The sequence below is a fragment of the Nesoenas mayeri genome, assembly GCF_963082525.1.
Source record: "Nesoenas mayeri genome assembly, chromosome: 3".
In the NCBI taxonomy this organism is placed as follows: Eukaryota; Metazoa; Chordata; class Aves; order Columbiformes; family Columbidae; genus Nesoenas; species Nesoenas mayeri.
This window is the reverse complement of record NC_137544.1, coordinates 31,771,949-31,799,266: the sequence shown is the minus strand read 5'-3', so window position 1 is coordinate 31,799,266 and position 27,318 is coordinate 31,771,949. Positions and strand designations below refer to the sequence as shown.

Below are 27,318 nucleotides of genomic sequence, written 5' to 3'. Positions count from 1 at the left end.
GAGATTCACAGTGAGTGGACAAGGCAAACGTCACACCACTTTTCAAGGAGGGCAAGAAAAAGGACCTGGGAAACTACAGACTGGGAAGGCCAACCTGAGTCCCTAGGAAGATTACAGAGTAAATCCCTCTGGAAGGCAGTCCTGAGCACAGGAAGGCCAAGATGGTGACTGGGAACCATCAGGATGGCCTTATCAAAGGCAAATCATGCCTGACCAAGATGATTTCTGGATCTGGCAGGCAATGGGAGGGATGCAAGGCTTTCAACCAAGTCCCCACAATATCCTTGCAGACGAATTGGAGAGATATGGATTGAATGGTGAACTACAAGGTGGGCAGAAAACTGACAGAACCACTTGACTCAAGTGATGGTCAAAGGACTGAAGTTCAACTGGCGGTGAAATGTTAGATATGGAAAAAAGATCAGAACAAAGATTTACAGGGAGGAATCAAAGCTTTCCATTGCTCAGCTAGCAGCACTCCAGACCACAAAATGCTCTCCCGGGATCATAGAAAACTTGGATGTAGCCTTTAGTTATGGATCAAGAATTAAACTCAGCAGAGAAAAATTATTTGCTTCCGATAGGCTTAAGTGCAGAGTGTGGCTGACACTGGGCTAACTAAAACACTTTTGTTCTCTGTGCACTCATGCAATGTACGTTCGTCTTCTCTTCATTAAAGTATTGCCCAGTGAAGAAGACTAAATATTTTTCAGATTCTTTGGCAAAATAGTTTGATTGCCATGCTCAGGTACAGGCTGAAATTCACAAAACTAATTTGCTCAAATCAATTTATGTTACTAACTGTAGGAAGAGACTACAGCCATCTAATCTGCACCTGCATTTTCCTGACGAAAGAGAAGCCAAGCCAGAAGTTACTATACACAAACCTGGGCTACAGCAAAAGTAGGAGATTCAACCTACAGTGACAATGTCATTACAGCTTCTTATTTAAGTCAGCAACGCCAACCTACCAAAACGCTTTAAAATAATTCTTTTTTTTCCCTTCCAAACCTTTTTTTTTTGTCCCCCCTATTACAAAACAAAAGAGAATGCATGTCCTGAACTGATCCATGTGGTTGAAAAGTTGTACAGCTAAGGGTGACAGACATCTACACATCACTAGTTCATTCTGCTGCTCTAGTTCAGAACACCTTCGGCAACTTAATTCACATTTCCTTCTGTTTCCTTACCACCTAAGTCTGAGTAGATGTGGTTTAGTTTCCAGTTCCTCCTACAAGTCAGATTCCCCCCAGATCCTTTAATTCTAAAAATTTCTGATTTAAACCTAGAAATCAGAGCAGCAGTACCATACATACTGACCACTTCAAAAGGTTAATCTCTGTTAAATACAATTTTATTACTTTAAAAATGTTATATAACATTCAAACAAACAAACAAAAAACCCAGCCAAAACAGAACACAAATCTAAATGCAGGGTTTAACAGTGACCATGTTGTTTGTTTAAGCATTGACAGAAAATTTGTTCCTAATCCTTCTAATAATTTTCTAGGTCAAATTAAGATTAGGTCTACCATAGCACAGATAACAGATATCTGACTATGTGCCTTAAGTTAATATCATTATTTGTCGTTGCTGATTTTTCTTCAAGGAAAAGGATGCTTATAGTTTAGTATTTTAAAGAAAACATTTGAAAATAAATCAAAATGTAAATGATACAGTTCTTTGTTTAAAATAAATAAATCTGCTCTCTGGCAAAATAAACATCTTCCTAAGCGTCTCCTTTCAGTAGGAATAGCCATTCCCTAAGACTTCCTTAGCAGTGAGATTTAAAATTGGGTAACAGGAACAGATTAATCAACCTTTTGTGTAAATCACTTCAGAGCAACTTGTCTGTGGAAAAGAGCCCACAGCAGCACAGCTGGATTTATTCCTAAGCGTTCTGTTCAATTCCCATTCCCAGGGGGCTGTTTTGCCCTCCCACAGGCAGTCTCTGCTTAAAGATGATGACGATTCCACTCCTGCCAAATCCATAACACCCACCCCATAACTGAACCTACCTAGGTATGCTGACAGGTTCAGCGTGTTACATAAAACTTAGCAGAAACAGCAAACACCAGAATTGAGAATCTACATCTATTTTCGAATTTCTATTTGTGAGTTGCTTTTGTGAGGTTCACTTTTATTTGTAAATGCAGGTCATTTTTACACTATATTTTAAGCAAAACCTGAGCTTGTACAGAATACCAAGTTATCTTGCATCCCATGTGCTTTGATCTAAACTTAGGCCAATTTGCTGTGGTAGAGCTCTGGAGCACCACAGGCAAGAACTGGCATTATAACTCAGAGTGACCCAGGACTTTGGGAGTTGGAATAAACAGACTGTTCACTATCCCTCGGCTCATGGCACTGATCAGTATTCACTGCCTGAGCAGAGGTTTTTTCTCATCTCACAATTCAGATTAGAACTGTGTGAATAAACTGCAGGCAGGTTAAAGCGAGTCAGCTGGGGAGCGCAGCTTTGCACAGCGTGACCTCCCCCCTCTGCAGAGGTATCTACCACCCCTGCCCAAAACTCAGAAGCTCGGTGCCAGGATTTGCAATTTCCAGCTGAGACATTGGAGCAGGGCTGGGACACTCCAAGGACTATATCCAGTTGCTTCAGAACAGCATTTCTTCTCTTGTAACACCTCCTTATAATCTTTAATGCAGAACAGTCTGACTTTCAAATACTTTATAAAGGCAAAGAATGAAACAAAGATCTGCAGCATTTTATATTCACATTTAGCTCTATTCACTAACTTCTAACGCCACTCTGGAGTCATGCCCTACAAGTACACATCATGCCACTTAAAGTATATACATGCAACAGATGTACCAGAATGCACACATGCCTTCTAATAGCACATGCACATTCTAATTCATATAAACATCTATGTATATACTCACAAGCATGTATGGGCCTCCAAAAAATCTTGTCTTACTAATGTTATGAAACTACAGTAAAACAAAGACTATGAAAGCATTCACATACATTATTGTATCTTTCTGCTCCTGAACCTACTTCATTGCAGTGTTCCTGAAGCAGATAACACAGTGTGCTCTCATTATACAGGTGTTTCTTATGCATTAGGTCACATTAATTATCAGGCTGGAAGGAAATATGCTTCTGGTAAGTAGGAAGAAAAAATGTGACTACATCAGAAATATCAGTAAGATTTCTTAAGCACAAACATACAGAGTCTTCTGTATATGCATCTCTAAGCTTCCAAAAAATCTTCAAAATCTGCCTCATGATCCTCAAAAATGAGTACCTTTTTCTTGCTATGTTTATTTTTTTCTAAGGATCAGACTTAACTCATGTCATGAATAACTGCTTCCACAGAGCTTCACTTGTCAGTGTAATGCCCATATCCAGAATACATTCCATACACTGTCTCCTACACTGATCCTACAGGACAATGTAAATCTGTCTAAGGAAAAATGCAGATGGAGATAAGATCTGAAAAAGGTTTTTAAATTACCGGTTTGAGTAGGAAGGTATGCCTGCATTTCCAGACTCTCTCTTTGCCAAGACAGAAATTGTCTTTCATAAACAGAATGTGATAAATAAAAATTAGATTTGACTGCTCCATCTAGCGGCTCATTAAGCACAACTTCAATGATTAAGAACATGTAGCCTAACAGGTTAAAAAGAGCCATATTTGGTGCTTGCTTCTTCTCTGAACAACACAGCAAAATAAATTATTAGTACCAAGCTCTTTTAATAGCATAACATAAAAATAATCTCCAAAATGAAATAAAATTTCATGAAAGTTTAATATAGTTAGGTCCATAAAAGCATTTAAACATTTTTACATTTTTAATTATGAGCTTAATTTTTTCTATTTTGTAAATAAACTTTAATAAGAATGGCAAAGCTTTAGAAATCATTCATTTGAACTTACAGTTGAAGTTACATTCATATTTGAGTTTATGTTTCCAGTGAAAAGATATCTTACCTTTTCAGTAAAAGAACCAATTTAATAAAAGTCCAACCATGAAAACATATATGCTGACCTATAAGAAGTGAATTTCAAAGCCCAGTTCTGATTCAGAAAGGCACTCCTGCTCTGCGAAGGGCAACTCCTAAGCAAATCTAGAGCACCACTGGTTATTAGAGGGAAAAAGCAGTGTGTGCTCTTTAGTCTGCCCGAGGCTATTTCATGGCAATTCTAAAAAATACCAATAACTTAGTTCCTTTAGAAAACTGGTATAACAACATGACCAAGTTGTTTTAAATAGAACGGTTTTTCAACAATAATTTTGAGAATAACGGATTAGAATTAAAGCTCATATTTCAGATGAAAGAATTACCAAATTAAGGCCTAGGTTTCAAAAACTGGAATATCAAGTTCTGGAAATTAATGTATATAAAGAAATAATAAAATGCATCTGACTTAAAATCAGACAGAAGTGTAATGTACTTAATTTTTCCTTGCTACATGTCTGAAAAGTGATATTACACATATGACTGAGCGGTTGCCAAGGAACATAACCATTGTATTTACTACTCCACCACATACAGCTCCCACAACTAACACCAAAGATACATCAAGTTCAGACCCTGTGTGCAATCAAAACCTCTATCTAATGGAAGTTAAACATATCCTTAAGTTCTTTATAGACGTGCCTTTAGAATTGCAAAACAATCCATGCTAGCTGTGGCCCAAGTGAAGGGTAGAATACACATTAAGTTAAACACCCTTTTGAATCTAATGCTCCAACACCACTTCATCTTCCCTTCTAAGGCCACACTGGGATTTGGAAAGTTCAGATGAGCTGTGCTGCCCCTGCAAGTCTCTCAACTTGCTCAATGGACCAAGTTAAAGACTTGGCCCAATTTGCATATAAGGTACAGCAAAGCCACAGGTCACCAAGTAAGGGATGCTGATATTAACTCTCCTAAAATAGAAAAGGTCAAGTTTAGAGACAGAAAGCAAATGTGAAAAGAAAATCATTCTAAATAAAATGTACTATTAGAAATTGCTTCATGGCTAAAGCGAAAGTGTAATAAAATATTTAATAGTGAGGGTCTAAAAACTATTGCTGTAGGTATGCATCTACTGCATAGCATCACAGTATTTCTAAGACTTACACTCCCTTACAAAATGCCTCTAAGATTGGAAGTGTTTAACAGTTAAAAAGCTCTTCATATACTATTTTTGTGGTCGGTCAAGAGTATATGCTGAGGGACTCACGCCCAAGAGAGATATTTTTAAGAAGCTAAACATGTACAAATGCAGAGATTGCAAATGTTGAAGCACCTCAAAAAGTAACTAACCAAACTCCTTCTTAACATTTAGAGCAGCTGGATGTCTGCAGGGGGAGGTGGTAAACTTATTAACAGTCTGGCAAGCAGCATGTAGGTCCCAGCTGTCTACTACGTGCATTAGCCAACAAATAATCACTGTTGCCTTACATTTTGCCTATCCTGCTTGCAGACTTTTTATTCTCACAGTGAACTTACACAGAAAAGGCAAAAACAACTATCAAACTGAAAACAAAACTGTAAAACTCTGCCCTCTCCTTAAGTGTTTTTAAGCTGAGGGGCAAGCCAGAGTCCTCTAGCTGGACCAGAAGAGCAACATGATCAGTAATCAGAACCATTATATTAAGCCCTTAAAACTGGTCAGAGGGAAAGGGGGAGAGGAAAAAATGAAAACTGAATAGAGCAGCAAGGTCCCATGTACACAGCCATCAAGCTGTCATATCCTTCAGCGGTAGCTTCATCAGTCAGAAAAAAAAAACAAAGTTGTGCTGAAAAAAATATAAACTGGCATTGTTAATGTGTATTACAGTAATTAAGTGCATCACTATAAGAAAAAAATATATCAAAGGTATCAGAGAAATATGAATGCAAAATACTAACCAATAATACTCAGTACCATACAGCATAACACCTGCATTTGGACCCAATTTGATTTGGGATGATCAGAATCCTTGTAACTAAGAAAAGGAAACAGAATTAACTTTTTCAGAAAATAGCAGAATCAGATGCTTGTTTGCTCCTAATTAACTCTATAATAAACTAAAATTAACTCTGAAATTAATTATGTGTAAGTATTGTTCTATAATAAGCCAATAACTAATTTACCTGTTTTTTTCACAGGCTTTCATTTTTCAGCCAAAGTGAGACTGCTTCCTTATACAGGTGGAAAAAAGCAAAAGGTTTGGATTTCAGTCCCAAGACCTACACTTATCCTTCAATATGCTTCCCAGAACATCCACAGTTACGCAGCTTTACCAAACACAGTTTGGTTTATCCTTCACAGTTCACCTTTTCCTCTAAGGTCTCAGATCAAAACAATAACAGTAAATCCTGAGTAGCTGCTCACATAACTTTTATGGTATACAAAAAATAGATGTGAATACAAAATACTCAATAGTAAGATAGAGTGCGGGGAAAGGATCATCCTCTGGCTACAGCCCCATGCCATGTTTCAGGCTAGGTGAGTTTTAGCTCTGTTGACCACATAGCTGCATTTTGAAAAGTGCTCAACAGCTAAAATTAGGGCAATTTTTTCAAAACCTCTCAGCTCCCCTCAGATCCTTCAAAAGTGCTCCATGATCTGCAGCTCCCATTGTTCTTTTCACACCTGCTGTCTCTGGTGGTTTCTGTATGGGGAAAAAACTGCCTGCTGAATGTTCTCAAGAACTGGTCTTTCATGGAGAAACCTTGAGCAGAGAGAAACCTCTACAGGTCCAAACACTCTCACAGCTCCTGAAATTAAAGCTACCCTGCTTATTGGGTGTTAAGTCTCTTTGAACATATGATCCTAGTTCCTCCATGCTTTAGTTTGCCCTTTTTGTAATGACAATACTCATCTTACTACTGGACAAATTACTATTAGCACAAATTCATTGCTATTTTATGAAATAGATGTGCAGGAGAAAGGTAAGTGACAAAGAAGAAACAACTAATAATATGATGAACATGTGAAAAATAAAGCAACATAGAAGACAGAGCATGTTAGTAATAACAAAACATAATGCCTGGCCAATTGCCAGAGATATAAGAAAGAACTCAAGATTTAACAGTCTGTGACATCCTTTTCTTCCATGTCTCTTGATAAGTCAAAATGTATATTTCTTTTTTCCTTTTCAGAAACCAGATTGTTATTACATAAATTTGTAGTGCAAATGGCTATCGTTACTTAAAAGGTGACCAAAAAAGGATAAGCTACAGTCAAGAGTACTGTGGATTTAGCCCCAGATTTGCCCACCTTGGCCCGGAGCCTGCCCCAGGAACAACAGCAGTATTTCTAGCCTAGAACAATTTGAAGGCTACAAAGAAATAGATTTTTACTTCCAGGAATCCTCTATTTCAACTAAGAAAGTATGATTACAATTATCCTTAACTTTGCTTATCTGTCCCCAGAGTTGACACAGTTTCTAGCACTGAGCTTCAACCTCCTTAGCAGTAACTTAACCCTCCAGGGAAGAGAGAAGCACTCACTCAACCTCCTTCCCCCTCCAGCTTCTTCTTTCCCATTTAAAGTCCCCCCTTTTTGCCTTTTTTATTTTCATTTTTTTCTTCCTTTTTTTTTTTTCCTTTGTTTTCTAGACTATTCAACCCCAATCCATCCTACCTTTCCTCACATATCATGTTTTATAGACCTCAGTCAATTCTTGCTGCTCTTCTGTGAACTCTTCCAGCACGTTCAGAACCTTCTTAAGGTAAACTAGAGAAAAGGCTTTCTTAGGATTTTAAAGGAGAATTCAGCCACATATCTTCTATGCAATGCCCATTTATATGGTTATGTATCTCAGTGACTTGTTGGATTTCTTGACAACAGCATGACTTTTTTCCAACTTGTGCTCAGCTTATTTCATTTGCATATACATGTATGCACTTCAAGCAATTCCATATACACAAAGCAGATCTCTTACTGTCCAGCACCAATTTATCAAGCATTTATTTAAAACTCCATCAGCACCGTAAATAATTTCAGCTACTCAAAAGCACTGAATATTGACAACATTGAATAATGTTAGCACCGACCAAAATCCTGAAATCAGAGCCATTTAATGTATTTTCATTAAAATATGAATCAGATGTAGATCTAAGTTATTTGGAAAGGTATTTTCTTTCACACTAAGTTAAAGCTCAGTCACATTTTTAAATCCAGCTCTTTTTAGAAGTCCATGCCCAACTCTCCATACGAACAGATGTTCCAATATGCTAGCAGATGTTACAGTACAACTTCGCTTGCCTACACTCCAGATTTAAAATACCACAGTGAAAAAGCTTAGCTAAAACCATTTTAAGCCAGCCTGCTCTTCTTTGTAGCCTTTTCCTGATGTTTTCTCTTGGTCCATTTACACACCCTGGACTTGCGTGCGGTTTCTCCCTTAGCCCACAAACTACCTTCCTTGTCAACAATGCTACTGCACTGGAAGAAATTGCCAGGGCAGGGTTTTAATTGGTGTTCTCCATCCCCTCAAAGCACCCCCAAGCATAAGCACCCAAAGCAGCGATCGACACACCAGAGGAGGACGGGCCCAGAGCTGAGCCAGCACTGACACATTGGTCTGCAAAGCACAGCGTCCCTTTTCCTTCTGGCCTCCAGGTGCTCTCCTCCTGGTCACAACCTCCCAGCCTCACAAGATCAGACACCAAGATCCCAGCAAGATCCCTGCCCCTCACACTTTCCAACCAGAAGGGTAATGGCAGGGGAATTAAATGAAACTGGGTCGCTGTCTTCCTGCTCATAATGTAAGAAAGGCATTATGAATGAAACAATCACATCCTCACAGAAAGTAACTGGAATGTTATCGCAGAAGGTTTTTTTCCAAACCAGACTCCAGCTCTATCATGCCCTCCTTACCCCCAGTTAAATCCATTAGCCAGTATACAAAGTGCGTTTTACTGAGCATTTTACCATTTTGCTGACACTATGCGAGTATTAGGCATATTTTCAAGCCTAAATGGTGTGAACAAAATATACATTTAGGCAAATACTAACAATGAGTCTGTAAAACGTAAACCTATTAGGACATCTATTTACATCAAAGTACATGAGAAGCTTTCAGTACCTCCTCACATTGTTCCAATTTCCAACACTATTTTATCTTCCAGTTTCAAAGACTGCATGACAGAAGTCTAAAGTATCTCTTGTATCTACCATGGCATAAAAGAAGTCAGGTACAACCCTGTCTGGACACAAATCTATTAATTCTACACAAATACCTGGGTTTAAACTTTAAAGAAAATATTTTTTCGCAAGCTTACTCTAAATCCAATTTGAATTCTTCATTGGATGGCAGTAGGCAGAAGCTGTTTTCAGTTTTAAAATGAAGCCTGGATTTCACGTGTGATAGTCTGGTTTATGTTATTCTAGCAAGTCTTTGAAGTGAGTAGGAATGCAATCTATGCCTTCTAAGAGGACTTCTTGTGCCTTGGCAGGACAGTGTTGTCACTGGAAATTGAGTCCACCTACTGCTCAACTATTACAGATTTCAGAATAAGGAGCCCTACAGCCTGTACTGATAATAGGATGAAAATTATTATCAGTAATAGTGTCCTGTAAAGGGTGCAGATTATTATTTCTTTTTTAAGAGACTGAAGATTACTTTCTTGGACACTGCTAAACAGTACTTTCTCTAGATTTACTCCAACATGGAAACAGCTCAACATAAATCTTTGGGTCCTCTGCCAAAGAGGCAATATCCCTGTGGACTGCAAATGACATTTATTTTCTTTGGAAATAGAGTATCTCCAGTGCCTGTGAATTATTTTGTTAATAATTTTGAAGAAATACATATTAAATAGTTGCAGTAAATAGCAGGGGATGTACTAGCTAAATCAGCTTGGTTTGTATTTAAGAATACCACTTTTAGAAGGTTTTTTTGTGCTCAGAAGACAGGGTAATGCAATCCTAAACAGTGTTTCTCAGAAACGCAAAATATAAAAAGCAACTTTTGCACAGTATCTACTTTATGTGTCACTTTTGGCTATAGATTTTTAACCCAGTCCAGTCTTATCCCCTCTACTTATACCTTACATTTCTATGGGGCATCATTTTCTTTTAAACATCCATGTAAGCCGTTTTCCATAGAAAACTTCTATTTTAATTGTTCAATATAGAATTGAAAATAGTTCCTCTTTATTACTCAGGTGCTAATTGATTTATATTGGCACTCACCAAATGAAAACATTCATTTTAAGACCTTGTTTTTTTCTTGGTAAAGCTGCTCAAAGTTAAAATAATTTGCAAGAAGCCTATCTTTCTATTTCCATTTCTATTACTTGGGCACCACATTTCTGACTGAGCTGATATTTAGATAAGAGAGGATGGATTCCAGACCCTGCTGGGCTTATAAACTAAAGCACTACAGCTAGGGACCTGTGCAGTATCTCTCCCAAATTACAAGCAAAGCACTGAAGGAATGGTGAGTGAAATTCTGTTTGTAATGACGCTGCTAAATTGCAAAGAATGTGATTCTGACCTCAGTTACAATAGGAGCATTTTTAAAAATTTTTTCTATCAATTTTTAACACTACACCCTTTTATTGTGGCTTTTTTTTTTTTCTTTTTAAATATTGAAGGATTTCTAAAAGATTTTCTTAGGTAAATAAAATTTCCTGCCTTTCCATCTATTCTTATTAAATAATGCAGATTTTTTCAAATACTGATGAAAATTGAATTCTAAAAGTAATTGGATACTTTACTACCAAAAATGCTTCTGTACCCTCATTGATATTCATATTTCCTAGATCTTTTGCTGTACTATACCCCCAGATTCAAAGGTTTTCCACTTCTTTTCCCATGACAAGTACTGTAAAAGTAATATCAAATCAGGCAAAAAAAACCCCATTAACAGCTATATCTCACAGCTACTAAATTAATAAATATATTTCTGCAATTAATATATTGCAGACCCCCCCACACACATACATATACATATATACACATATATATGTGTGTATATACATATTCTGGTTAGTAACATGGTGCTAGATTACTGCCAATTAGAGATGAGGTCTCGAGGAATGCTCAACAATGTTAACCAGGTATTGAGTTGGCAGTGGCCAGACAGGTTTCTAACATACTCTTATTTATAACTTTTATTTAGATACAGTGAGGTAGCACTATGATGTGATACAAACCAAGACCTCCACTGTCTAAGGGGAGAGCCTAAATATCGATCTCAGAGGTAACCAAGAAGTTGATTCAGTTACCACGAACATAAGCATTTACCGACATTTGAAATCCTCTGGGATTCATAACACTGAAGGAAAAAAGTCCAACCTTTAACAGTTTAACACTACAATGGGAAATTGATCAAAAGCTGAGATCAGTGTCATGAACCTGAAAGCAACCATTGAAAGGTTTTACTTACAAAGGACCATTACAGAGCAAACTCCATCAACATATTGATATCAGTACCAATAACTTTCAGCCTGGACTTGACCTTCATATCGATGACCTTCCAGTTGATAATGGTACCCCTCACTGAAGATGGGAAATCCTTTCTGTTTCATAAGCAACCTCAAATTGATGCACATAAATGAAAGCAAATAACGAAGATGGAAAGGAAATGCTATATTACAATCAGGGAAAATCACATAAATCCAAATGTCAGCATAAAACATTGCCACAAAATAAAGGAAAGATGTGTTCTCTTAGAAAGACAGAATAGTTGAGACTGGAAGGGACCTCAGTAGGTCCCTTGTTCAAAGCCCCTTGCCCAAACGCAGGGTCAGCTAGAGCAGATTGCTCAGGGCCTTCTCCATTTGGGTTTTTATCATCTCGAATGATGGAGACTGTACATCTCCGTGCTATATGTTTCAGTGTTTGATGACTCCTGCAGTCAAAAAAGTTATTTTTTTATGTCTAAGTGGAATCTGGATTAAGATTTCAGGAACATGATCATCATCCCTCCTTAAAAATGAGCAGAAAAGCTTGAATATTTTGAATGGAAAAGTTAGTGCCTAGAAAAACAAGCAGCTATTCAGATGGGACAGGAGAGAAATGTTGTCTCTTTTTTTATGTAGGGATGCTTTAGGAGATGTCAGGAGACCACAACATCAGATACAGACAGGTTAGCATATATGAATCAAGAATGTGTCAGGAAATAGTGAATCAAAGACATGTCAGGAAACAGTGCCAGGAACTAAAAGGCAATGCAGACAAGCTGCTGGCATTTTGAGTATGAACACCAGCAGAAAAAAATCAAGTTGCAAACACAGATTATTACACTAATGAGCTAAAAGCTACTTCCAAAGACAAAAATCCTTCAGCTCACTGTAGCATCACTTGAAGACAAATCAGGGTTCAAAGACAGTTGGTACCTTCTACCCATCTTTTCTGAGGATGCTTATTTTATCTGTTCACCATTCATGAATTTGATTAACTTCTTCAGCCAGAAGAAAGGCTTTATTTAAAAGCACACAGTGTCCTACACTTATTCCTTACTGCTGAGTGTTAGTGTCAACAGAAGGCAGCAAACTGAAATAACAGAATTTAAACATACTTGTAAGCTTGGGAGCAAATTCATCCAGACAAGTTAGGCAATTCTCATACAGACAAAAGATGAAGCAACGACCAAAGGAGTACAGATACCATCAAGAGAATAAACTGGAACCCTTAAATTCTGTCAGTTCCAGGTGAAGGAGGGAAGAGAATGAGAAAGAAACTCATCAGCTGATGCTACCTGTGGCCACCTCATCTGAGAATGCAAAAGGAAACATTGCAAACCAAATGTAAACAAGACACTTCTCAGTTGGAAAAAGAAAAGGGGGGGTGGGGAGGGAAACAAAGGTGTATGTTTAAAATAGAGGCAAAAGAGAGAAAAAAACACAGATTATTTTTTTTTCCCAAACCATGGCCATGTGCATAATATACATAAAGGTCCTTACCTTTTTCACTGACACTTTCACTTTCTATCTCCACATCTTCACAGCTAGTATATTCTGGTGTTGATGCCCCTTCTTCCTCTGAGCTACTAACTGACATCTGCCTTTTCTTTCCGCCTCTTTTTGCTCTATGAGGCTTTGGAGGGGATGGCCGCACTGATTCCGACTGGTCAGAGCTAAGGGAATCATTCCTTAGCATGGTCTCCATTTTCTCCCGCTTTGCTTTTCGCATGAGAATAGCAGAGCTAGGATCAAGGCGGCTCTGTTTTTTAAAGGAATCGTGGTTCTTGTATTCTACGTGTTCTATAGGAACTGGACTATGCCTGGGAGTTGGTGGGCTATGATTAGTTAATTGTTTAGAAACAGAAATTCTTACATCACCTGTTCTGTCTATAGAGTACGACCTCTGAGTTTCCACAAGAGATTTTCTGTCCTGAGTTCCCTGTAATTGTGAGCGTTTTCCTAATTTATTCTCAGGTACCTCCGCTTCCTCCATTTCTGTATGTGGTAAAGCTACATCACTGTGCCTTCTCTCGTGCCGCGCTTTAGAAACTTTTGCATGCATGCGCATCTGCTGTTCCTCAGGATGCGGTTTTACAGGGTATCTTGCCAGATTGGGGTCACTCCTGTAACGGGTATGATATTCATCTTCCTTCCTTTGTTTTTCATCATCAGGCACTTTGCCTTCCTCAAGTTTCTCAGGCAAGTCTGGGTAGTCCTGTGACTTGCCTTTCTCCAGCCTTCTTCCTTCGTGCCGCTCTTTACGCTCTCTGTCGTCTGCTGGTCCTTCTTTTTGAAGTGAGGATTTTGGCACACGCTTACGCTCACTCTTCAAACCTTTGCCATTCTGGTCTGAAACCAATGTCGTCTTCTTCCTACGGTGAAAGGGAGTACAATAATTTGAAGAACCAAAACCAAGAACACTTGTGTACACTCTTACAGTAAATAGATTATAAACAAGACTAAGTTATGGCAAAACATATAGAAAGGTACTGGATCCATTAACATGAATTAAGTCTATTAATTCTTCCAGCAGTACTTTTCCAACAGCAAACAACTTCCAGAGTCCATAAAAACATAAACTACGGGTGGCCCAAATAGTTGAGTAAAATCACAAATAATATTAATGTGGATAAATGCAGATAAAAATCATTTACCCATGTAAGCAAGAAGACTCAAAGTGATCTTCGTAGTAACTGCAGCACTGTGACAGAATGCTGGAGTAATTTTCCCACATATACACAATTCACTTCAAGCACCCTGACAGTATAAACACCACCAAATGGAGTATTGTCCACAATGATATTATAGACAGAAGGAACGTGGATATACAAAAATGCAGGAGAGAATGTATCCAGAAAAAATAATATTTGACCTAGTTTGCTTTATCTTATTGAAACTCTAAAACAAAGTGCTTGTTTCATAAGCATATAAAGAAATGCAAATTGACTCCTTGAGATAAATCAATGGCATTCCTTTCTCTGGTAGTAAAAGAAGATGGAAAATGTAATTTATTTCTCTATACAGCAAAAGTACAGAAAAATGAATCATGAAGCTGCTTGAAAATTATGCTCTCTTTCCTCTTTCATCTTCTGCTTTGGGAGAATGAGCAATCTGAAGAATTATAAAAATCCCTTATACTGGATATTTTTATTTCTATCATTATTCCAGTTGCCTTTTTGCTTACCATTCCACATATCAATCCATCAATTTTGAAGAACGTTGAACACAGCTATACACTGTATTTGAAATGAACCTGCATCAGGACAAAGTCACTAGGACTTTGTTTTGTGGCAGTGGATCTTCCATAGCTGATACATCTTCTGATTACATATCACAGATTTTCACAGACGCGTCTGACAGGACAGGCAAAGTTGGATATGATTCAAGCTAAGCTTCTGTCTCCTTTGCTTCGATCTCCTGTTCCTCTTGAGTTTTTGGCAGTAAATGGGACCTAAGCTTACCATAGATGCTCTACATTCAGAACCCTTTGACTCCAAATGAAAGTGATGAGTAGAAAACATTATTATTGTGTAATTAATATAAACATCTCACTTTTGGACAGCAAAGGAGAACTAGAAAGCATTTTTCTGCCCTACAAGTGTCCTTCAGCCGAGTGACAACTGCTCTGGGGGCCTTCCCAGTGTTGGGGGGAAAAGAGTCAGAATTAGAGGAGGACACCATGTGTTTGTTTACATCATGCATATACATAACAGTAACCTGAGTTTTGGTACAGTTAAACCCAGACTGACCTCACCAAAAGAGTCAGTTTTTAGCTGCTGCTTATCATCCATTTTCAACTTCAATAACTATGAAAAAAAAAAAAACATCAGCCATTCTGGCCAAGGGAGAATCTTCTATGGCAGACTCTTGTTTTGTTGCCACAGGCTCCCTCCTCAACCGCTCTGCCATCTGCCAGGCAACAGCCAAAAGAACAACAGCGGCTCCATGGCATTAGACTCTCTTGATTTGCTGCTCAACCCATTCATCACAGTGAATGCAGCCTGGGGATTTACTAATCTACTCAAATATAATAGTTTACTTCCAGTTGGCTTTATTCTTGCCTACAACTTGCTCTGAATTCAATATGGTACTATTGCAGTTCTGCATGAACGTTTACATTGCAGGTGTAAATGAGCTCTTTTAATAGTTCCAGTTTTACTATTAAAAATAACACAAACATTGATAAAAAGATAACACATAAAGATATCTGACAGAACTCCACAGGATGGGTTTTCCGTTTGTTTGGCTTGTTGTTGTTTGTTTGCTTTGGGGTGGAGGGATGGTGGTGGTGGTATTTTTTTAATTCCAGTATATCATTTCATCAAGGCTTGCATTTTGTTCAACCACTTTACAATACCTGACAAATATAAAATTTAAAAGTAACCTACAATTCTGTATTAAAAGTATACACCAAAATTCATTTAAGTATCCCTAAAGTACAATTATTTTTTTTCTTGATTTCTGTTGCACAAACCAAATCACAAAATGTATTTGCTAGTGAACACTTATCCTTCCCTGCTCAGTCAATCAACTTATTCTTGGTTTTTACTCAGTTCTAGACACACATGAGGCCCATCTGACAGCCTTGTGTAATATTATTGAACTAGTGAGGCTCTATCAAAACAGAAAGCATTACCTCTCTCTTGGAGGTTCACTTCTAGACCTTGATGAAGCCTGCTTTTGGTCCAGGCCCATAGCCGGCTGCGGTACTTCTGCTCCTTTCCTCCGGTCAGACTGCACGCTGGAAGAAGAGAGTTCCTGTGATGAGGCAGCTGCTGTACTTAAGGGAGTCTGTGATCTCGATCGCTCCTGAAGTCTTGCTTTCTTTTCTCTCGGTGCATCCGAGCTTCCACCAGTCGCCGTATCACTTAGGGTTCCGTCCTGGCTGGGTGAGGGCTGCGGTCCACTTCCAAAAAACCACGCTCCGGATTTCGTGAGGATTTCTTGTTGCTTTCGACATAAATTGCATACCCACATAACCTAGTTGAAGACAACAAGAAGAGTCAGTGCAGCGACCCCTCAGACCCTGAAATGCATGCTCGCTATCACAGAGCAGGTACCGTCTCTTGCTCTTGTCTAAACTGGTGAGGCTGGTGCTCATGACAGGACCCAGAACATGCTTCTCCAAGCACTGACTGCACTGGCTACAGCCAAGCATCCTACAGGCACATGCTATGCGAGCTTCTCAAAAATGTCCTGTCAATATACGTCAGTCCTACCTGTAGCAACCCCCCTCAGCCCAGCCCTAGATCCATCCTGATCACCTGGTGTTGATGCAGTTGGTGGGTGGGTCAGGTAGTCACACCTGGTGTGAGTTGGTGTCAGGACAAGCCTACCAGATGGTAAACAGGACTTATACCTTGGGCAGCGGTATCCTGCCCAGCTAACTCCCAACCTCCACCGGCACAGAAAATGAACACGGTATTTCCCTTTAATTAATTTTTCTAACATAACATACCTCAACATTCTCTTGCAAATAATTTGGCATTTACTGCGCATGGTTTTAGCTACATCCACAACAACTACTTACCAGAGATGTAAGGTAAGACCTAAAGAAACCTACTGATAGAGAACTAAATGCACCAGTGAATAGAATGCAAACGTACCGTATTTTGTACTAATTTGAAAATATCTTTTACCATTTCTTTGAGTTATAATACATAATGTAAATATGCAAATAATACATAAATAAATTAAACATTTGTCCCTGGCAATGAAAATTCAGCTGTGTACATAGAGGGTCCTTCTTAGGATTTTTTTTTTTTTTAATTCCAGATACACAGATAAACAGAAGCACACACAGTAAAGCCAGACTCTATGCTTCAAATCTACACACATTACAAAACAGATTTATGTACAGGAGCAAATCAACAGAGAAAATAAAAGGTGAATCAGAACTCTACATGAATATTTAAGAAAAAACTGAGACAAACACAGAAGGAGTTTTGAGCCAGCAGAACAGAAAAGGCAAAATGCATGAAGAATATATAAGAGGTAGGAATTTTGTCAGAAACAAAAATAGCGATGAGAGGAAAGAAAGCTGACAGCTAATAAGCGAAATGGTAAAGAAAATAGTTTAGTGTGGAAAAAAGTAAAAGAATGGATAAAATTGTAAAGAGGTAAGAAAGATGACAAAAGTTGGAATGAAAAATATGTTTAAATTATTTTTTTGTAAACACAGGAATGATGCAACTGCTGCACAATCAAACAACGCTTAAAAATTAAAAGAAACAGAATAAACAATCACTTCAGGGAAGAAATTACAATAGGACAGAGCTCTGGTACTGAGCTCTTCTGTCCTCCTCTTCCTTGAGGAAGAAGTGCGGGGATTACAGGGCGTGATGAAAATTTGAGGCATTTTACATACTTAGCATAATTAAGATTTACTTAAAACACTCTAGAACAGACCACCTGTTTAGGTCTGGAGACTACATCTGAACTTCCAACACTATTTCTGCACTGTTTGACCAAACCACACGGGGAAGACATTCAACTGTTTTCCCTCTATGTGGATTGTGCCTTTATCAAAAGATGACTGTTATATTTCTTATATTTAAGAAAAATAGTAAAATGCCCATTAAAAAATTAATTAATTAGAAAAAGAAAACCTCAATGAAAAGCTACAGTTATTCCAACAATGGCCCAAACATGTATTATGATAAAAACAGATAACCCTCAGTAGGATAATAGGAACAGCAACTTTGACAAAATAAATGCTAGTCTTTAACAAAAAATCCCTTGGTTCCTAAATGTCTTATTCCATTCATCTAGTACACCTAAAAGAATAAAGATCCAGTTTATCAGACTATCTGTTCTAATAGAATAGGTTTTTAGTCTATCTGGTATTATTATTACTATTATTACAGATATTTAAAAAACAGCAAGACTAAAAGGAAAAAAAATTCTACATTTGTAAATGTCTTTATAAACTCTGATACAATTGTTAACTCATTAGACAGCAAGAATGCACATGCATATGCATCTGTGTATAAAATCTATGTCAATGTTATAAACTGTCATTAATTAAAAATATGTCTTTCCTGCATTTTATCAGTTGACAGGGAAAGTTGAAAAAAGTGTTAATAAAAATACATCAACTAGAGATTGTTTAAAAGAAGCATAAGGAGTACTATAGTAAACTTCAAATATTCTAACTAATTACATATATGTGTATGTATGCAACCACATTTACATGTGTAAAGATAACAGACTTAATTTACAATTTAATGTATTGGAGCATTTAAAATATGGATAAAGTATGTAATAAGTGTCAAGAAATTACCATTAATTTACATAATCACCCTTGATACTGTAATTCATTTTATGCAAAATATTATGAGATCCAAAGAAACAGGAATAGCTAATGCACAAATAGACACAGAAAAATACAGAATACAGAAAGAATAAATACTAGACATGCAAATACAAAATAATTTTCTTACACCTGTCTTTAAACACTGTAGTTTGGACACAATACATACCAATCATGACAGATTACGCATGTAGGAAATCTACATTATACTCACATCGAAGTTACACTACCATCCCTGTTTAGGAATCTCCTCAGGACTTAATACATGCTACGCTTGCCTTGAGATAGATTTGGTCCAAAAGGAAAAATAAAAGCTCTTCTTTAAGAGGACAAAAAAAAAAAAACAAAAAAAACAAAACACCAAACTTGAGGTGACAGAACAGTTTCACTGACAAAACTGTATGTCGAAAAACATTTTTAGAGAAGTCTGTGGAGTAAGCAATTTAGCAGCATGCAGGAATTATATCCTGATTGAATATACTGGGATGTGGTCCAAACTAATCCAAACTAAAGCAGGTCTGCGTAATAACTTATCTTAACAATCCACAGATGTTAGGCAACCAAACAAATGCCCTGATGAAGGATTATAGTTCTCTAATGTGGCTTCTGGACCTCCACGCGATGCATCAGTAAAATGAGGAGTGTTAGACAATTTTACTCTGGCCTGTCACTTCAGAAATAGTTTCTGTTTACTGTTTTCTGGATGGTGAGCTCTGATGCAGTGCTACAGTAAGTCATTCAAGACATCCAGTGTCTGTTTTTTGTGGCTGGGTTTGTTGCTGGTTTATCACGTCCTTGCACAAGTCAATGCATATCCGCACATGAAGCTGTCAAAGAGAACCAGTAAAGGGGTGCTCCTCATTCAAAGGGTTCATATGCATGGCTCTGGAAAAATGTGCATTTTCACAGCATAGCAAAGGGGTCTGGGCATTACTGCTACATCACAAAGTGGCACATACAGGACTCAGCGGAGGTGGGGCAACAATTCCCACACAGATTCACGTGGAAAATTTACAGGCTGTGTGAAAACATGCTAGAAGGGTCCCATGCTGGCCTTCAGGTGGAATATGGGGTATTTCATTCACAGAAAAAAATATTCCTGGAACTTACTCTTACAGGTACTGTTGAATGTGATCCACAAGGAGTAGGAACAGTATTCCTGTACTAACACAACATGAAATTCCAACTTGAAAGAGCCCACAGTAAACAATATATACAACTATACACACAGAGAAAAAGAGCATTTTCAGTTACAAAAATAAGAACACTTCTTCATTATTACATATTTCAAAACTGCCTTTTAGAATGCAGGAAAAGGCGTTTTTTTTTGTTTTTTTTTTTTTCCAATTCCAATTTAGAGACTTCCAAACAAGCATTGGGAGACTAAATTCACGTTATGGGGGAGACAAACTTTATACCAAATTTGTGTGACACATGCCAGGCAAAGCACAGGGTAAGGTCAGAGCAAGGTCCCCAAATCCTTCACCCAAGGTCAGATTCTGAGGAGACTCTATAAGGAGCATATTCCTTCATGCTTCATGAATTTAGAAACGGCAAACCCACAGTTACACTGACCCACATGCATCCTGCTTCATCTCTGTACAAGGAATTAGGTGACAAGTGTGCTACTATAACAGACATTCCCTACTGAACCTCCATGCTGTCTTAATTATTTCGCTTCTGAAGGATGTGTAACACAACATCTTTTCAGTTTATTGCTTTTGTTAATGTTCCTTTAGTCACTTCCTATGCACTTCTAGAGGGCCATTATTTCAGACAGATCTAATCAGGCAGACCCTCTTCTCTGAGGCACCATTAACTTCAGCAGAGCTCTGCCACCATCCTACACATCATCTCTTGAAAGTCAGAGGGAAGAAATGGTATCAATTTGCTCTTACAAAACTATTCATTCATAGAATTAAGTCAGACTATGTATCACTTAATGTTTCTGCAATAACATAAAACGTGCAGCAAACCATGAAATTAGTTTACAGCATTGCGTTGCTGTATCAAAATGAATTCTGTAATGAGACCTGAGCTTAAGCATCATCATGGCTTCATTAAAATATAAATAAATGAAGCTGAAAATCTACTTGAATCCTAGCATTAGTCCAAAATCTAAATAAGTAAACAACTCTGCCTTTCAAATGAAAATGTGCTTGTGAATCCAAGCTTTCATCTAACATATTGTTTGAAAGTGTTCAGACAGCTGAGTTCATCCAATGGCCCCTGGTCATCAAAGAGAAAGTCTTGTCCCCACCTCCCTCCTCTCTTGCTCCTCTCTCTCCCTGTCTGGGTTTGTTCTTTCTGTTCCTTGCTTCCAGCTTCCCATGCTTCATGTTCCCTTGACTGTCAGTTCCTCCCAGGAGCCACTTGCATTTAAAAACATAGTAGAAATTTAACCCTCGTTTTAAATTGTTTTCCTTTTTCATCACATCTATTTTTGTCATGGAGAGGTATGGTAAGTAGTGAAATCCTGTGGCCAGGAAGAGAGGCAGATTTGGGGAAGAGGATGTTTTCTCCAGGGCAGTGGCTTACTGTCCCCTGTTAAGCTACATCTTGAAATGACACCCATGCTAGTACATTAAACTTGCACAGAAACATTTTTGAGCACTTATGTTGAATGACATGAAATAACTTGGCATTTCTACTAGGATCTCTGCTCTACTTCAAAGCAAGGTGGCTGCATGTGGATTGCCTCCTGGAGGTAATTCTTGGAGCACCCCAACTCCTGAACCACCAGGAAAAGTTGATGAGAAAGTGCTAGTGGGCAGAAGACCAAGAGCATTTCAAACAGCCTTCTGCTGGTTTACTACTGAGACACTCTAACATCTAGGAACAGTCCCAGCTTAGGTTTAATTTGTTAGTAAAGAAGTACCCAAGGAGTCTAAGTTCTGCTTTATGCTGAAGCCTCTCCTCTAGACTGAAAGGTTCAAAAGGACAGGACAACTCTCTACTGTTCTCCCCTCCCAAGCAAGGAGAAGACTGTTTTGGCAACACTGACATACAGGGCTCAGTCATTTCAGGACTGTGATACAAAGCCATTTTAGCACTCTCTGTTCTTCCATTCCTGTGCAGAGCAGATTTTCTTCATAACTTAGGTTTTCAGCTTGATATTTTTATCCCAGTTTGGCAAGAAAATGAGGTTTATGCTGACAGTTGATTGGTTTCTTCCCCATTTTCTCCCCACACCCTCCAATAACATAAGACATTATTAACCCATTGGAAAAATGCAATAAAATTTTGCACAGGCATAGATGTTTTTGAGGAATTAAATTCTAAAAGGTTTCATGAAATAGGTAGTTCTATAAAAGCCCCAAAAGTATTTCATTAGTGTTATCTTTATTAGCATCACAGAATCTACACAGCAATTCAATCGCAAGACGTTCATAGGGAACGAGGCCCCACTGCTCCCAGAACTACACGTTACCTTAAAGTCTGTGCTGCCATTTACATGTTTGACCAAGATCATCCAGGAAGGATGTTTAAAATCCCGCCTTATCAGAATTTTCCACTTGCGCTACAGAGCACACTTCATACTCTTCCTGCTTGCCTTTCATAGATAACTGAGATGTTAACTTTCCAAATCACATCCTATGTGTATGAATAAGGATGAGAGTGAGATGCTTAAGAAATGCCTGTAGGCATGGCAGGTACTTAAGTTTCCATCCAAAGAGAATTCATTCACTCTCATCAAGCAGACACAACTAAATAAAATGAAATCCTGTGCCTAATGATAGGCTGGTAGTACAGAGATAAGGCATAAGGGCATAAGCCAGCCATATGTGTATGTCTTATGTACTGTAGGGCATAAAAAATGGCAACTCAAAGTTCACACATCGGTCCTTATCTTATTCCTGGCCTAAGTTTCTAAATCCACAATTACAAAGTGTTAATAGAAAAATGCAGGAAAGGTGCAGTGGAGCAATGATTCAAGGAATTTAACATCAAAAGGGGTTTTTTATGCCAGTTTTGTTGACACTGTTGCTAGCAACAGTGTTACTAGTCATTTTAAGATAAAAATAGAACAAAAAACAACTTACTTTCTTCACTTGCCCTTCTGCCAAAATGTCTCAGCTACAACTGCCAATCTTTCAGAAAGCTCCTGACAACTTCCACTGAAAGGAAACATTCTCTAGAATAATCCTGCAGCAAACTGAGGGTTGGAAGCGATGCATTCAGGCAACTATAAAGTTATCATATGAGATAGTATCTCTAGAACAGTACACAGACAGGTTCCAGTCACTATCACAATGTACTTCTCCGAGAATGCCTTTGGAGTCCAAGGAAGAAACCAAAATCACTAGCAAAGAAGTCTTGTTTTTTGTCTAAAAGTTCACACTGGCACATCTACATACAGTAATTTGAAACATTCTTCCCCTGCAAGTTCTTTTTCTAAATCTACTGTAAAAGTAGATTAATTGATACACACCACTAAAAACATGCTACAAAAACTGTATTGCTTGTCTCCGTTACAGTTGTCACCTGCTAAACAGGACTATAGCTTGGACAAATCTGTGAAACCTTGTGCCTGAACTTCCTTGCGTCTCTGGTTTTAAGGTCTACATCTAACTAAATGATCAACATTTACAAACTTGCAAGTTGGAGGGAGACAGAAGAGATAATCATACCAAGAGAGGAGGGGTTAAACATGGAAGAGACTGAGGAAGTTATTAGTTGTTTGGGCTGATTTGTCTGGGCTTGAGAATTTCATTTTGCAAAAAAAAGAACTAAACCCTCTAGACAAGTTTACAGAGCATCAGACAGTTCAGGCTTTATTTATCTACAGGTCATCATGATGAGGCTTAGAGCACCTTTTTCGAGACTCAGCGATCCCAAACATCCCAATAGTTTGATTCCTCCACAGGTGCTGTGTTTAAGTGTACCCCATTGAAATACATTTTCCATATTGCTACATTCACACCCTCCTCACTCATCTTGTCCGCACTACCCACTTTTACCTTCAGTATTTTCACTTACTTGGCAGTGGGACAATTCTAAGTCCCAGCAAGAATCAGAGCTTTCAGAGAGCTCTGCTTTGGTCTCACTCTTTCCTCATAGATCAGTTTCTTTTTCCACTTCATTTCTCCTGTCTGAATTTCCTTCAATTTCCTAATATATTTCTGATACTGTAGTAGCCATGAATTGCTAGTCACACATCAATCTCCATTTTTCGTAGACCATTAAGCTACACTAGAAATCATTATCCCATAGATCATTTTTGTATATTCTTCTAAGCTTCTTAAAAACAACGAAAAGTCTTATCCAACTATTTGAACATTTGGCTGTCTTGACGAGCCACAGAAGCATCAACTGCACTCCTCTTAATCACTTTATGGTTTCCATAGTTACAGATATACATGGAACATATAAATATATATATTTTTAAATTACACAAGTCTAACAAATAAGGTTAATGGCATGAAACAGCTTACAGTCAGGACGGATATAAAATTTCAGTTGTCATTCAAAAAAAGAGAGAACTCACCAGAAGCTTTCCGCTCCATTTAGCCATTTCTATATTTACAAATTGTAGTACAAATATACAGATGCTCAGAACAAAAGTGTCTTTAATAGTGCACAAGCATGCACATAATCTCTGTGGGAACTTGAACTGTAAGACCATTATTTATGTTTCTATACTAATCATTTATATAAATATTCTTTTATACAAACTGTGTCAAAACAAAAGTAGTAGAGAGGTAAGAGAGTTTTTTGTTGGTTTTTTTTTTTTTTTTGTATAGAATAAAAAAATAATTTAGGCTGAAAGAAACTGGAAATGTTAAACTGCAGAGCCAAATTCTTGAAGTAAAAAAAAAGTTCATGGAAGAAAAAGTGAGTGGGTCAACTGATGAATTGAATTCTGATTTTGTACTCTCAAACACACAAACAGTTGGAGACTCTCCATCCTTGGAGACATTCAGAGCCCAGTAGGACATGGCCCTGGCATCCTGATATACCTGGCCCTGTTCTGAGTAGAGATTCAGTCTAGAGGATCTCCAGAGGCCACTTCAAACCTCAACCATTCTGTGATTCTTGGCCTTATAGTTCTTCAACTATGAAAAGCATTACTTTACTGTCAGGAGGTCTGCTTCTTTTCTGTCTCACTATCTACATAGCTTTCTGACCTAAAGCAAACAGTACATAAAATGTGAAAAGTTCCGAGTTGGAGAGGGACTGTGCTCACAAAAGGGACTATGCAAAACCCACAGCAAATTGACCTATTTTCTTCCAGGAGCATACAGCAGTGTATAAACATAGATATTCCCCTCAGCTATCTGACATCTTGAGATTACCAGCACCAAATTCTGGTGGAGTGACTGTGTGTTTGAAAGCTTCCAATATCAGTTAGTGAGAATCAAGTTGTCTTCTATTATATTTATCATATAGATAGATAGATAGATAGATAAATGCATGTCCAGAGATTTCAGGTATTAAGTGTCTCTATCCTGTGTTGAAGTAACGTGTTAACAGCTGATGGTGTTCCCTCTAGATTTGAAAGAGACTCTGCCTCAAACCTGTATTTGGAGTTCCCAACTTGTGAAACACACGTCACCGTTGAGTCACTCCGGAGTACATACTGGCCCTGACAGTCACTAGGAGCATGGGATGACCAGGAGATCTGTTCTGGATGCTTCTGTCTTTAGGGACAAGAACAATGGACACAGGAGATAAGTAAAGCTTACAGAGATTGCTTGGATCCATAGGAAGAACAGCGGAGCTGAGACTAACAGAGCGCTAAGCAGCCATGATGTGGAAATCCAGGGGCTGGGAGGAAGAAGATGATCATTACTGGCTGTGTGAATAGGGATAGAAGTCAACAAAGGATGACTGGCAGTTCAGGAGTATTCCCAGAGAGAATAAGCTGAATATATGGCAGAGTGACAATCATGTTAGGTCATGCCTGTTTTTTTGGATGACATAACTACCTGTTCAGGGAACGTAAGGGAGCGCATACAGCACATTCGGATCTGTCAGTTCAAACAAATGCCCAAAACCACTCTGGTTGAGAGGACAGAAAGCAGGTTTTTTATATATTGCAAGATAATCTCATTGGAGTGATCTCTGCTGTGCGGATTAACAGAAGCCTTCTCTGATCACTCTGCTCGTCTTTCCAGTCACAGGGAATCGCACTAGATGACTATAAGCTCTGCTGACCCAGAATTTCCCTCTGTTCCTTGCCAACTCCGTGCTGGGAAGTTTTGGCTGCTGAGTTTTGCTTACAGCTCCCACACCCCCAAGTCCACACAAAGCCTAGATTAAGGTTGTCAGGGCCCTACAACCAGACTGTGAAACTGAGAATATAATTTGCAAGTGATTAAGTGAGGGAGAGCGTGGCACCAAAGGTGCCTGGGCAGCCCCACGCACAGCCCAGGCTCACCCACATGGCCAGGGATGGTCGGTGCCCTTGCCACTGTCCTTGCCACTGTCCTGAGGCTGAGAACAAAGATCTGAAACAGTCTCTGATTTGTTACAGATACTTTTTTATATCACGTACAGACACAATATTAAACACAATCCAGATAAACCTGGAAATGTAAGATTAAGTAAATGAAATAATGACAAACCTCTACCAGTTTGATCCTTCATGTTTTAACTTTTCTTAAGCAAGTAAGAGCAAACATTCTCAGTGGAAGAGAACAATTCATATTTTATGACTGTACATTATTTTTGTATTATTTAGTTTTCAGAATTAAAAAAAAAATAAATCACCATGCTGGAAACATAGCTAGACAGAACTTTTCACCACCTGGGGGATGTTAAGTATCACATGGTACCTACTTATGAGTATTTTGCAACAGTTAGTACTGCCCAGTCAGGATTCTGACAAAGCATCAACTAGGATTGTGCCCTATACATGTTATACACACTCATGATTCACAGCTGTCCCAGAACCACCCTTTAGTTTGTAGTTTTCTTCACACAAAAATACTTAAACTTGGTGTTTTCTTATGCATGTAAATGCCTGCAATCCTTATAATTACAGAAGGTATATTCTTCCCGCTTTGATATCATCACTGCAACTTTTTATCTGTTTATAACAGCTTTTTTTAAAACAAGCATACAATTTCTTTGTGCAACATTCTGAAGATCAGCAACCTGATTGAAAAAGCTACCAGACTATCCTGAGAAACCACAACATACCATACGAGTTGGCTCAACATCTTATTTGCATTTACTCCCTTACTGAAAGGATGACAAAGTTTTTTGGCTTTTGGGGTTGTTTTTCACATTTCATCTTTGTTGATCCTACCTTCTGAGATGTCCATGGTCCTTTCTCTTAATTCTCCCACCTCTCGCTCCAGGTGCAGAGTCTGAGGCTAAGTTGGTTAAGTCTGTGCTATCTGTGCTATCAAGCTCGAGCACAAAGGAATCTCAGTAAATCTGGGATGGAAGATTTGAGGAAGGGGAAGAGAGAATATCAGTGTTCTACAACAAATTTGATTGGATATCTAAGATTAAAAAAAAAAAATAGGAAAACGAATATATTTTTGGTAAGGAAAAGTGTGGATTTTTAGGAGAGTAAAGATTACAGGGTGACTGAGAAAGGGATAAACAACTGTGAGTTTGAATATGGAAGATTTAAAAGATAAGGAAAAGGAAAATGGGGCAGGAAAATGCAGTAGGAGTTTTGTGCCAGTGT

General features: G+C 38.2%; 1 protein-coding gene across 4 annotated transcripts in view; it reads right to left on the bottom strand.

Annotated features, from left to right (window-relative positions):
- RIMS1 (regulating synaptic membrane exocytosis 1) overlaps positions 1 to 27,318 on the bottom strand; it is a gene marked incomplete at both ends in the record, with an annotated part of 309,929 nt that overhangs the window by 151,930 nt on the left and 130,681 nt on the right. For all 4 annotated transcript variants that reach the window (XM_080342600.1, XM_080342602.1, XM_080342603.1 and 1 more), the window contains 2 exons: positions 12,863 to 13,734; positions 15,999 to 16,342. In XM_080342600.1, the coding sequence (XP_080198726.1) occupies positions 12,863 to 13,734; positions 15,999 to 16,342 (1,216 nt within the window). The remainder of the gene's footprint in view (positions 1 to 12,862; positions 13,735 to 15,998; positions 16,343 to 27,318) is intronic.